The sequence below is a fragment of the Anabrus simplex genome, chromosome 5, assembly GCF_040414725.1.
Source record: "Anabrus simplex isolate iqAnaSimp1 chromosome 5, ASM4041472v1, whole genome shotgun sequence".
Taxonomy (NCBI): domain Eukaryota; kingdom Metazoa; phylum Arthropoda; class Insecta; order Orthoptera; family Tettigoniidae; genus Anabrus; species Anabrus simplex.
The window spans coordinates 283,966,906-283,979,688 of record NC_090269.1 but is presented as its reverse complement, the minus strand read 5'-3'; the positions used below and the strand labels follow the sequence as shown (position 1 = coordinate 283,979,688).

General features: G+C 39.6%; 1 protein-coding gene across 7 annotated transcripts in view; it reads right to left on the bottom strand.

Annotated features, from left to right (window-relative positions):
• MESK2 (misexpression suppressor of KSR 2) overlaps positions 1-12,783 on the bottom strand; it is a 666,835-nt gene that overhangs the window by 235,594 nt on the left and 418,458 nt on the right. The window contains exon 1 of one of the 7 annotated variants that reach the window (XM_067147423.2): positions 11,763-11,903. The exons of the other annotated variants lie outside the window; for them this stretch is intronic. Coding sequence (XP_067003524.2) covers positions 11,763-11,788 — 26 coding nt within the window. The 5' untranslated portion in view covers positions 11,789-11,903. Of the gene's footprint in view, positions 1-11,762; positions 11,904-12,783 lie in introns of those variants that run through there. 7 annotated transcript variants of the gene reach the window in all.

Genomic DNA, 12,783 nt, shown 5'->3' with positions numbered 1-12,783 from the left:
ACTCAGATGACCTCCCGAGGCTGAGTGGACCCCGTTCCAGCCCTCATACCACTTTTCAAATTTCTTGGTAGAGCCGGGAATCGAACCCGGGCCTCCGGGGGTGGCAGCTAATTACACTAACCACTACACCACAGAGGCGGACTTTCCATTTTCATACCAGGCAAATGCTGGGGCGGTACCTCTGAGGCTATGATCGCTTCCTTTTCAATCCTAGCCCTGTCCTATCCCATCTTCACCATAAGAGACGTAAAGAAGAAAAATAAACGGCAGAAGTCTTAAAGAATATGAGTGGCATAAGATCAATGATTGTACATTTTTTTAGTAGTACATGCTAAATGTCCTGGTGAGTTAAACCAGAATCCACCCGAATTCTGAGAGGAGCAATGACCGTCTCACTTGAACTACCAACATAGGGCAGAACAGATATTCTAGTCAAAGATGATGAACTGGAAGTAGCAGAATTGTTCTTCGTTATGTATGTGAGGTATTCCTCATATTCTTTCTCTCTCTATAATAATAATAATAATAATAATAATAATAATAATAATAATAATAATAATAATAATAATAATAATAATAATAATAATAATAATAATAATATAATGTGTATAATCTTACACAGAAGCAAACCTGGGTACACGGTTCCGAGCACAGCCTGAAGGACCACACAACTGGGAGAACAAGTAACTTTACTCTGTTTACTTGGTTTCAAGTTTGGGCAGGTTCATACTGGAATACTGGAATGACCAATGACCACTAGGCCCTTGTTTGCTGAACTGTTTATTCAGGAACACCACCAGGCGTCTTTGTTAGTAGACACACTCATAAAATCAATATCTACGAGGAAAGTATAATTATAAAAAAAAAACCTGTCTGTGAGAAATGGACTATCCGCTACTTATGATGCGTATCAAAAAGTAGGTACGGTACGAGGCAAGTTGGCTATAGAGTACGGGTCGTATAGCTTGAAGCCAGCATTAGGAAATATGAAGAAGAGGCTAACATTAATAGTCAGTCCCCGAGCTAGATAAATTAACCAGGCGCGGTTAAAATAACAGGACTTGCCGGGAATCGAACACACGGTCCTTTGAACTGAAGGCCACTATGCTAACCGTTCAGCCAAGAGGCCGGACTCCCAAATACCTAAATGACACGATAAATAATTGTCTTATACAGCGGAACAAGGCAATTCAAGCTTTGCAATATCACAGCTTGCATTGTTTCTATACTTAGATTATCCAAGATTGCTCTATTCCAAATTCATGTTCCAGATTAGATACTCTAGGGAGATTTTCTAATGAGATTACTATCCCTATTCCTGGGAAATTGCACTATGATTCAAAACTCTAAAATTGTGCTTCCGTAATTTCCTTTATCTCGTCCCAGAGATATCCAGGAACACTCTAGCCTACCAGCGTGTCACAAGCTTCAGTGTAATCTGGACACTTCCGGAACATAATCGCTCTTTGTTACACTAAAATCAACAGATAACAGACAGCGCAGCAATACCCAGTGAGTTAAATGCGTTGGAGGCAATACCACACAAAACTTCATAATAAAGTAATGTCCATTTAATAACACTAGCCGAACCTTTCTTTAACTTCTTTCCAATAAAGATACTTAAGTTAACAATCAGCCATCCAGCTTTACTCCACCTCGGTACGTAACTGCGAAAACAATAACCCAGAACACCAACCAGATATATATACAATCTAACCAAAGACACAAGTACAAATTCGACTTCATCTTTTTTAATAAACTGCTTGGCAACTTAAGAATTTCGAGAAGGATGCGGCAACAACAGCTTGTTAATATATCTCTTGGGACTTACCAGCATTAAAACAGCTTATGATTCTCCTCAAGAGATAGTAATAATAACACGTCCCATTAACTACATACAAAGATTTTCGGAGACACCGAGGTGCCAGAATTTTGCCCCGCAGGAATTCTTTCACGTGCTAGTAAATCTACCGACACGAGACTGGCGTATTTGAGCACCTTCAAATGCCACCGGACTGAGCCAGGATAGAACCTGCCAAGTTGGGGTCAGAAGGTCAGTGTCTCAGGCTAGTGACCATGAACCGAACGATATTATTGTAGCATTTAACGTTGCTCAGAAGGTCATGGACCCGAACGATATTACCGTAGCATTTAACGTTGTTCAGACGGCCATAAATCTGAACGATATTACTGTTGCATTTAACGATGCTCAGAAGGCCATGAACCCCCGAACGATATTACTGTAGCATTTAACGTTATTCAGACGGCCACGAATCAGAACTATATTACTGTAGCATTTAACGTTGTTCAGACGGCCACGAATCTGAACGATATTACTGTAACATGTAACGATGCTCAGAAGGCCATGAACCCCTACGATATTACTGTAGCATTCCATGTTACTCAGAAGGCCATAAACCCAAACAGCATTCATGAAGCACCTAATATCCCTAAGGAAGAGTAGCCTATGCTATTTTAGTCGCTATTAAATGGCAAAGCGATCGCGAACGCCTGATTTGGTGTGCAGGCTGTAAAAATGTCTCACTTCAGAAACCCTAGCTTGCAACTTGGTAGCAGAGCCCATGCGATTATTATTATTATTATTATTATTATTATTATTATTATTATTATTATTATTATTATTATTATTATTATTATTAATATACCGGTTGGTACACCTATACGCCGCACATTTGAATTTTCCGCCTTAAAAACTCCTCTACAGCTGAAACTCTGAACTTTGAAACTGAATTAATTCAACCGTTTATCCGAAGATGTCACTGTGTTAATTTCGAATTGTTTTTGTTTACTAATTATCAAGAAGTGTGGACATTCTCTCACAGATGTCTATATCAAAAACTATGATCATGAACCCTGGTGCGAAGTGAAGGAACTTTTCTTGAATATATTTTGTATTCATAAGTTGTTGTCTTTACTAAATTTCGTTCTTTCGTTGGTTTGTTGGCAATATTAATCCTTTCTTTCCGCCTGTTTTGAATTTACCCAATCAATAATTTCTGCAATTAATTTCCCTCCAATCACAGTTTTCTTCTTCATTTTTGACTTGTAACTTTTAGCCGACCAATAAACGCCTGTGGGCGTGTCTTAATTATTCATGAAAGGTCTCGAATCTTCCATGAGGGTTTAAAAACTGCTGATTTTCATGGCTCGTCGCCACTTCAACAACATCTAGCTTAGTGTATGGAAGTATAGCAGGGGGCGGGTTGCGCCTCTTCCTTCGAGCAGCAGCTCTTCAGCAAAGGTAATGGCCTTTTAACAACTTTATTTCTTTCTTGCTCAGCAGTTTAACCCCCCCGGGGAAGGTTCGAAACCTTTTCAAAGTATCCTACCTGTTTAAAAATGTAACTTAGTGCCGGCTTATGTAAACATTTTCTTATTACTTTAAATGTAAATCGGGGATAGGGAGTGCTTTACCCTCTCGAGCTCCCCTTCAATTTGGATTTGAGGTGACTACGTTTTCATAATCTATTTTCTTCTCTTCATTAATGTGTTAAATTAATTTTCTTATACGAGTCACCTCCCTAGTGTGGGAATAGCCCCTGTGTAATCGGCCTAGTGCCCCTTAGGTTTTAACAAGTTGCATGTAGGAGTGCAAGCAACGCCTCCATTCATATTGGTATTTTGGGCCATTTCATTAACCTATTATTTTTCTTTTAAGGCCCGGTAGGCTGGGTACGAGATACCCCTGTTTAATTCGTGTAAGTTGCGCCTCGATGGCAAGTGATTATAAAGCCTTTTATTGCCTTTAATAGGCTTGAAAGATTGAGAGCGGGTCAGCTCTTTATAGTGTTGTGGTAAAAGTGTCTCAGACAGGCTTGAGATGTGAAGGTGGGAGCAAGTGCTCCATGTTATGAGGGGTTTTCTGCTCTTTGGTAATTTGTGGTTGTGAGCTGAGAGCTCAGAAATTGTTAAACCTTGGGGCTCGTAGCCCAGAATTTGTAAAGACCCCTTAACTTGTGCTTTCGTTTGTAAAGTTACATTGTACCTGATTTTTCTTTGTTATTTCACCTAGTGAAAATTGTTAAATCTTGTTGTCTATTAAAAATATAACCTTTATTTAAATTTTAAATTCATTCTTTCGGACTTGTAGTTAGACCCATTCCAGCCCGCACCTTCTTTCACCTCTGCTGATCCACCAAAACACGGTGACAATTATTATTATTACAGACACTTGATCGTGTGCTTGGAAAACACGGGAACCATCTGTAGGCAATAAACAAGATTGATTATACAATAAATTTTGTCAAAATTATAGAAAGACATTTCTTTAACTCTTATATTATGAGATGATGATAAAGAGAGAATTACGTACATGACCTCTGGCAGACAGCCAGTGGGGTGTCAGATTTATTACGCGGTTAATAAGCCGTCATTATTGTGGGAGACAGGTACCGCCAGCCACAAGAGAAAACATAACGAAAATGGAAAAGGAATTACTTCCAAATATAACGTGGAACATTAGAGGCACGCTAATATTTATAGTAATCTACTGTATATGAGTATCTGCTCAAAAGGTGCTATTTTCACTTTGGAAAAATAAATCTGTATTTCGTCCACACACAGTACAGTAGTTGAATATTATCGATTGACATGAGGAATCCAGGCCAGGAAAATATAATTCTTTAAAAGTTGTACCAAACGCAATCTTAGGTACGTTCTGTGTGTGTATAATTTTACATTTCTTGCGCTTTTCGCACAACTTTCTTAAGCTGGAAATATCACCTTTTGAACAGACACTCCTCATATATACGATGCAAGTCACGCTAGATTTCGATGGCTTTAAATGTTACGCTGTTGTCAATAATACTAACTAGTACCAGTAAAAAGCCAAACGTTTGACCTTCATTCATGGTCTAACATGCTGCAAGGCGTCTCATGAAAATAAAAATCACGAGCTGAATTTGAGTGGATTTGCTTTTAGACTAGGGCAGAGCCTCTCAAACGCCCAAAATCTCACGCGTACAAATTGAGGCGCAGAGTTCCTGTGCACAGTGCATCGGTCCCATTCGGCTCGGCTCGGACCAATGCTTCGTCTCTGGGCTACTCGGCTAAGCTCGGCTCAACTCGGCTCCGATTTGGAGCGCTACGGAGCAAGTGAGGAAGAGGGAGAGAGGCGGAGCGAGCGAGACAGGCGTGGGGAAAGAGAGAGACAGCGCTATTGCTCCAAATCGAGGAGTGGGGGTCTGCACTCTGGTCAACCAAGCGAAGTCGTCTTTTGCACCGTGCACCCGGTGCATGCACTCTGAGAGGCCCTGGGCTAGGGCAACTCGCAGTGGTTGTCCTGAGAATGCTTCTCTGTAGAAACGTCTTTCACTTCAGGAAAGTTATGCCTTATGAGAAATTCCAGAATAGCCATTCCAATCGCAAACTCATACACAACTTTAAAAAAAGATCGTTAGCAGACTAAAAAATACGTAACAATTATTATTATTATTATTATTATTATTATTATTATTATTATTATTATTATTATTATTATTATTATTATTATTATTATTATTCCCCGTGTTTTAATTGTCCTTTGTTTTGTTATATATTTTAAGTCACACCGACACAGACAGGTCTTACGGTGATGAATGGGATAAGGCAGGGCTAAACTGGAAAGAAAGTGACCGTGGCCTTAATTAAGGTATAACCCCAGCAGCAGCCCGGTGTGAAACAGGAAACCACGAGCAACAATCTTCAGGGCTGCGGACCGTGGAGTTCGGACCCACAATCTCACACAGCTACTTGACCTAAACCGCGTAGTCAACTAGCTCGATATTCTGTTATTCTATTTGACAATTTGTTGTAGACTTTCATACCCATAATAACGAATTGTCTTTAGGAAAGATAGCCCGTGGAATGAGAAATATAGTATTTGTTTATTTCTTCTTCTTGACCTTTCTCCAAATTTATAGGGGCCAGTACGGGATTTTCCCGGTTTTACAGTCGGATTTTACTGCAGCCAATGGCCATACGGATGTAAGATCATGTTACAAAAGGTAATATCGAGTACATTGCGTTTTTCATATTTAGTCCGTTTTATGTCTTACAGAAGTCTGTTAATGAGATTCTTCTGTTTTTGCACCACATTACATGGTATCGGTCGCTATTTGACCAGATAGCTTGCACATACACTTGTCTTCTATGTTATGGTATTTCTCTGTTGTCCATATTCGGTAATGAAACCCAGCGACTGCTACTCTCGACATGATGTGGCGTAGGCCGTATCTGGCTTCAGTCTAGTCCCTGTAGATCATCGCATCCGTGGCGAAGAACTCTGGCCATATCTCCTGTTTCGTCTTGGTGACTTCTCTTATTAGATTTTTGTAGGTTTCGGTGGTTGGAAGAGCAGGTCTGGGCGAAGTTCTTCTATTAAGTACTGTTCCTTTGTTAACACGTAGGTCAAGCGTGAGGGTGTGTACTTTGATAGACTTAGAACTCTTTTCAGGAAGTGAACTTTGACTTTTTCTATGTCTTCTAGATTTTTCTTGTTTAGATTCTTCCATAGCACCTCTCATTCGTAGGTCATAATTGGTGCGATCTTCAGGCGAAATATGGTCATCGCCGTTTCCAAAGATAGTTTTCTCAGATTTTATACTATTTGCTGCCATCCTGCCTGTTGAGGCGCGTTCTCTAGTGTGTAGGTCGTATGTGTCCCCTCGACTTTGCAGCGTGATTCCTAGGTATTTGAACTTAGTTACGTTTCTCAGTGGATATCCTTTATACAGGATGTAGTCGTTCGCGGCCAATCTTCCGCCCCTTCTAAATGTCATCTACACTGTTTTCTTCTCATTTAGCTTCAAGTCGTTTATTACGGTTCACACTACAAGTTTGTTGAAGGCTTCTTTGGGCATTTTGAAGTTCTTGGGATACTATTACCACGTCGTCTACGTAGGTGTATATTTTGACATTTTCTGTTATTTCTTCTGGTACTGCTGCAGTTGGCTATTATGAAGAGCAGGGTGTTCTAAGGGTCACTTTGAAGAACACCGTTCGTTTGCTCTATCATCTCTGTTCTTGAGACTCTCTCGTCTATTCCTATTTGATTTATGGATAGGATGCTTTGTATGAGTCTGGTTTTTTGATTTCTTCATGTGAGTTCTTCTATTCTTATTATCAATGGGAAACATTTTACACCACAAAGGCTATGACCAGTACGGATTGGATGAAGGCAAACTATGAACTCAGGCACATAGTGACTAGATTAGCAACACACGGTTTTCATCATCGTGTGTGTGCTAACAAAACTTTTCACACCCCGAGAAAGGAATGTATATGCATACTGTGCGAGAAGACTTGCGACTTATATCATGTGGTGGCGTGTACTAAAAGACAGATGGGACTAACCAAATTCTGTTTGATATAATTAGTCATGTAAACATATTTTAATGGCCATTGGCTGCAGTAAAATCTTTATTATTATTAATTGCCTACTTAGAATGTCGAACGCAGTTTTCCTCTAGGGTGTTCTAGAGCTGTTTCGATGTCATCTTGTATGCATTTCATTGCCTGAATGGTCGATTATTTCCCTTTTACGAAGCCGAACTGTTGCCCATCTTTATGGCAACCCTATGTGGAGGGATGTATTCACTACTATGTGTGTGTGTGGCGGTTTGCCATGTAGCGTATTATATGAAAAGAAGTGTATTAATACGAGCTTAAATCATCCAGACGCCGAGCCAGACGAATTAACCATACGCAGTTAAAATTCCCGATCCGACTAGGAATCGAACCCCAGGCATTCTGAATCGAAGACCAGTACGTCGAGCATTCAGCTAAGGAATCGAATAGTATTTGTCTATTTCTAGTAATTTATAAGATAAGATTTATTTACATGGTCATATAATATTCAATGTTCTGATGAACATGGTTCAGAAGATGATAGAAGTATAGAGAAGACAGTATTTTCAGTGTTCAAAATGAAGACCTATATGAATCCTGAAATTCTGAAAAGATACGTAACATCTATTTCTGAATTTGCCGGACTTAGTGGCTCAGACGGTTGAGGCGCTGGCTTTCTGAACCCAACTTAGCAGGTTCGATCCTGACTCAGTCCGGTGGTGTTTGAAGGTGCTCAAATACGTCAGCCTCGTGTCTGTAGATTTACTGGCACGTAAAAGAACTCATGCAGGACTAAATTCCGTCACCGTCGGACTAAACCCATTATTATTATTATTATTATTATTATTATTATTATTATTATTTCTGGATTTTAAAATGTTTTAAGAATTCTGGTAAATTACAACACACTATTATCTGACATGTAAGAAAGGATTGGCAGTAAATGTAATAAAACATTCATTCTGATTTCCATGCACATTATTTTTCCTATCCATAACAGGTTAAAACAAATTTTAGTAATATTCATTCAAACTCATTTTGGACAAATATCGACAATCATTTTAAAAATTGTGTTTGAGACTAAGAACAAACCAATGACGAAACAGATTAATTATATCATCTAGTAATATAAAGATAGAGGGTCAGAAGATGATGTAGAAAGAAAATGGAAGACCGAAAGAAGGTGGATCTCGGTGGCGGGTCAAGAACATCCGAACGTCAGAAACAAATGCAAGAGATGAATGTCTGAATAATTCCCATACGTAGGTTTTAAACTTGGTGTACCTTTCCTTTATTCTGAATTAAGTAGGCTTAGACATTTCATAGTTAGTTTCTCCCTCCTTTCCTGAGATGACTTGCAATAATGATAAACAATGATACTTTCCTATATCCAGGCTGTGCATCAAAATAATTGAGAAAATGTATTTAAGAATTTATCGTTTTGGTTTAAATAGCCCTTCTCTCTCATAAACTTCAACAATAAAGCCACAACTTCATTTCGCGGAGAATTCGAAAGTCGTATTTTCTAGCTGATGTACGCGAGTTCCGTTATCAGTGCTCGCAGACGCGAGTAGAGCCCAAGATTTCATTGTTCTGGTAAGAACGTCGTCCTGACTATATCAAGATCTCTCTAAGTAATAATTAGACAGCGAGATCCTGTGTGCTCCTTGACATTTGAGTCTAAAGCCCAGAGCGGAATTACCAAGTGCAGAGCAATTAGGGACCTATACATTATTAGGCACTACCTTAAGCAAACAAACGAACCTTACTGCAGACTAGAGAATCAAATCAGAGAGTAAACATCCTATGCTCGAACCCCGAGCAGGTGGGAAATTTCTGCTCACTGTACAAAAGCTAAGGAAAGCTTGTCTAAATATGTTTCCAAATCTATGATGAAAAGTAAAGGCTAGTGGAGAGCGCAAGGGTTATTTGATTGTATGAGAAACATCAACCCAAGCTGCGGATTCTATAGCTACCCAGTGCCCTCGCGAAAAGATCTGTGAACGAGGTAGTTGTGGACGGAGATGGAACGGGACATGTTGTGTACCAGCGGAATCAAAAATATTATGTAAGAGAATGAGTGAGCTTGTCTTGTAGTCTCTTCACTTTTGACTAAATAACATGCAATATTTTAACGTTGAATTACAATAGATGTGTTACACAGTTATTTACTAAATAATACTCGAACTCACCAATAGCAAGTAAGCGAATTTTCAATCGAAATTATTCTTACATCTTTCTATTTGTTGAGCGAGAGAACAAGATTAATAGCGGGGTCGAATACGAATACCTACTTTTATTCAAGAGCAGGATATAACAGGCATGAAAGCAACGCAAGAACGAACAAGAGAGAGATATTTTTATTGACAAGATGAAGTAACGAACGACAGACAATAATAATAATAATAATAATAATAATAATAATAATAATAATAATAATAATAGCCAGATCGATCCATCGGAAAGAAAAGAATGCAGGAACACAAAGTAATCAGTCATTGCCCCTGTTATGATAACAAGCAATATCCAAAGTCACTGCTTAGTAGACAAAGAAAATAGTAACAACCTGTCTTATCGTTTGAAAGTCCTTGTCGATAAAACATCTATCGATGGACAACAAAGAATATCAACGATAAAGATGGTGTTTGCAAATATAGCAGGTCAAATATACCTACAAAAACTGCCTCTCTCACGCCCGATACCTGTATCAAACGTAGTATTTTAGAAAAGGTCATCCGAGAATGGCGGAAAGAAATGAAAAGTTCAGGGGTAGAAAATGGGGTAAGGCCAGGCTAAAGTATGTGAATCTTACAATCGACTGTCTAGCCTTTGCAGATAATCTAGTGATCTTTTCAGACTCCATTGATACGACAGAAGAACAACTTAACCAAGTAAAGACTCAAGCATTGAAGGCTGGGCTTCAAATCTCCTTTGAGAAGACGCACTTCATGACAAACATAAAATCAGCGCCAAGGGAACTGGAGGTCGGACTAGGAAAAATTAAGCAGGCAGAAAAGTTTAAATACCTCGGTGAGTGGATAGAGCCTAACCTATCAGAGAAAGAAGCTTTCACGTTACGCATTAACAAAATGGAAATGGCCTACCAACTAACTGAAGTCATCTTTAACAAGAGATAGATATCCTTAAACGCCAAAATTAGACATTATTGCACTGTTTTTCGACCAGAGGCTCTGTATGCGGCAGAGACTCTTACAAAGAACAAGAAAGGTCTAATGGAATAACTAGAGGCTAAATAAAGGAAGATTTTGAGAAAAATCCTGAGTCCCAACAAAGAAAACGGCGAGTGAAACGTCTAATGGAAAAACTATAGGCTAAAGAAAGGAAGATTTTGAGAAAAGTCCTGTGTCCCATCAAAGAAAACAGCGAGTAGAGAAGGCGTCACAACCACGAATTATACAAGCACGTGGAGAAGATAAGTGACACGATCCGAAAAAAAAAAAGAATTGCTTTTTATAGTCACGTGACACGAATAAGCCCAGGCAGGACATCTAGGCCTACACGGATATTAACGTACTTTCAAGATAAGAAAACCAAAGGGGCATGGTTCACAGAAGTTGAGAAAGATCTACGAGAAATGGAAATTTCTCCTAAAGATATCCAGGAGCGTGTTCCGCTTAAGGAAAAACTACGTACACACAAATGTTTCCAGGAAAAGCCGTGGATCCAAGAGAGAAACGAACAACACCGGAGACGAATGCAGGAACATTGGGTGGCAATTAAAGCTCGAAAAAGGAGACAGCTGAACTGACGTGGTCCCTAGTTGGCCGAAACGAAGAACGAATAATAATAATAATAATAATAATAATAATAATAATAATAATAATAATAATAATAATAATAGTGCGGTTTCAGCTACCACGTTATCGGCCTTCTGAAGTGGTGCCATTTTGACAACCTATGTACCAATTTTGACGTTGCGATTCTGGCGCCACCTGGGGGAATTTTGCGGGTTCATTTTCATTCTGGGCTGCCTGCGTGTTAATTTCAACGTTCCGTTGTATTCTACCAGATGGCAGAGAAACCGAAACTCTGTTGGCTGGTCTAGCGTTGAAATTTAATTCAAAGTTATTTATCGCGTAAATATCGAATGTATCGCCTCAGATCCTTTATATACCGACGTCGTAAAGCATGGAATGTCGAATGGGGTTCTTATAGCCTTTCGAGAACCCAACTACGTCTGCTGGGTTTGTATCTAGGTCTTGGGATTCGCAAGCCGACTCTACCACTGATCCACAACCATGGAATTTGAATGTACTTAAATTAGGTCAAACAGAGGTTTATTCATGAATTTCGGTCTCCTAATTTCTGCTCTTTGTTGTGAAAGCTACTACCTTGTCACCCAATAAATTTGTTGGATATTTCATGTTTGAAGGACGTTAGAACAAAAAGCTTACCAGTCCACATTGGTAGTATCCTCCATCTGTCACTTAGTGTTGCGTGCCTCTCTAGTCCAGCTGCATCACCACAAAGGTCATCCACTAATCATCACAATACTACAGCGCATGTAAATGATATTTCCACTACTCAGCACAGCTACAATTATCCAGCTCACGTCAGCATAAGTGCTCAGTGACAAAGCTACGTGGAAGTAAGCAGAATGAGCATATGACCTCGTGTGTATGTGTGCGACCTCATTACCATCACGCTTCACTACCACAACTATGTGCTCCTTCAGTATTTCACCGCTAGATCCAAATATTTAATTATTAAACTTCTTGTCTATTGCACTCTAACGTTGCTGGAAGAATCCTGGTACAATGAGCGATTCAAATGCACCAGAATTAAGTAAGTTAATTTTCTTTCACGTCGAAAAAAAAAAGTCTCTTCCTAGGAAGAAATTCGGCACTCTGCTGTTACAGGAAATGTGAATGCATAAAGGTGCGTTCACACTTGCATCAGATCATCGTATCTGTATCATAATCGGCCTTGTGAAAACAGACGTCTGTATCAAGATCGCATATCAAATATGATACAATGACTGGATCGGGAGTGCTCCCACCGAGAGTTGGTCTTTTGCCGTCGCATAAATGGGAACGTGATGCAGATACGGCAGTGTGGACGGAGCGTTTCCCTGATCAGCACTCCATATCATTGTCTCGTGTGCTGCGCATGCTCACAGCCTCTGTCACTCTTCCCTTCACCCGTACCCTGTTCACCGTCCTTCCGACTTCGTTCAGTTTTGCATGAACCTTTGCTGAGGACTTCCGATTTGAAGAAAAATGGATTCGGAGTAGTCGATGGAAAAAGTTCAACAGTTGGTAAGTTATTACCGACAAACGACGGTTTTGTGGAACACAAAGGATCCGCACCATTGTAATCGGTTAAAAAAGTGACGCGTTTGAGGAAATCGCGAAGAGACATTGGGAGTCATATCGAACTGTGCCACAAAAAAGTGTATCTGATCGCGGATCGTAG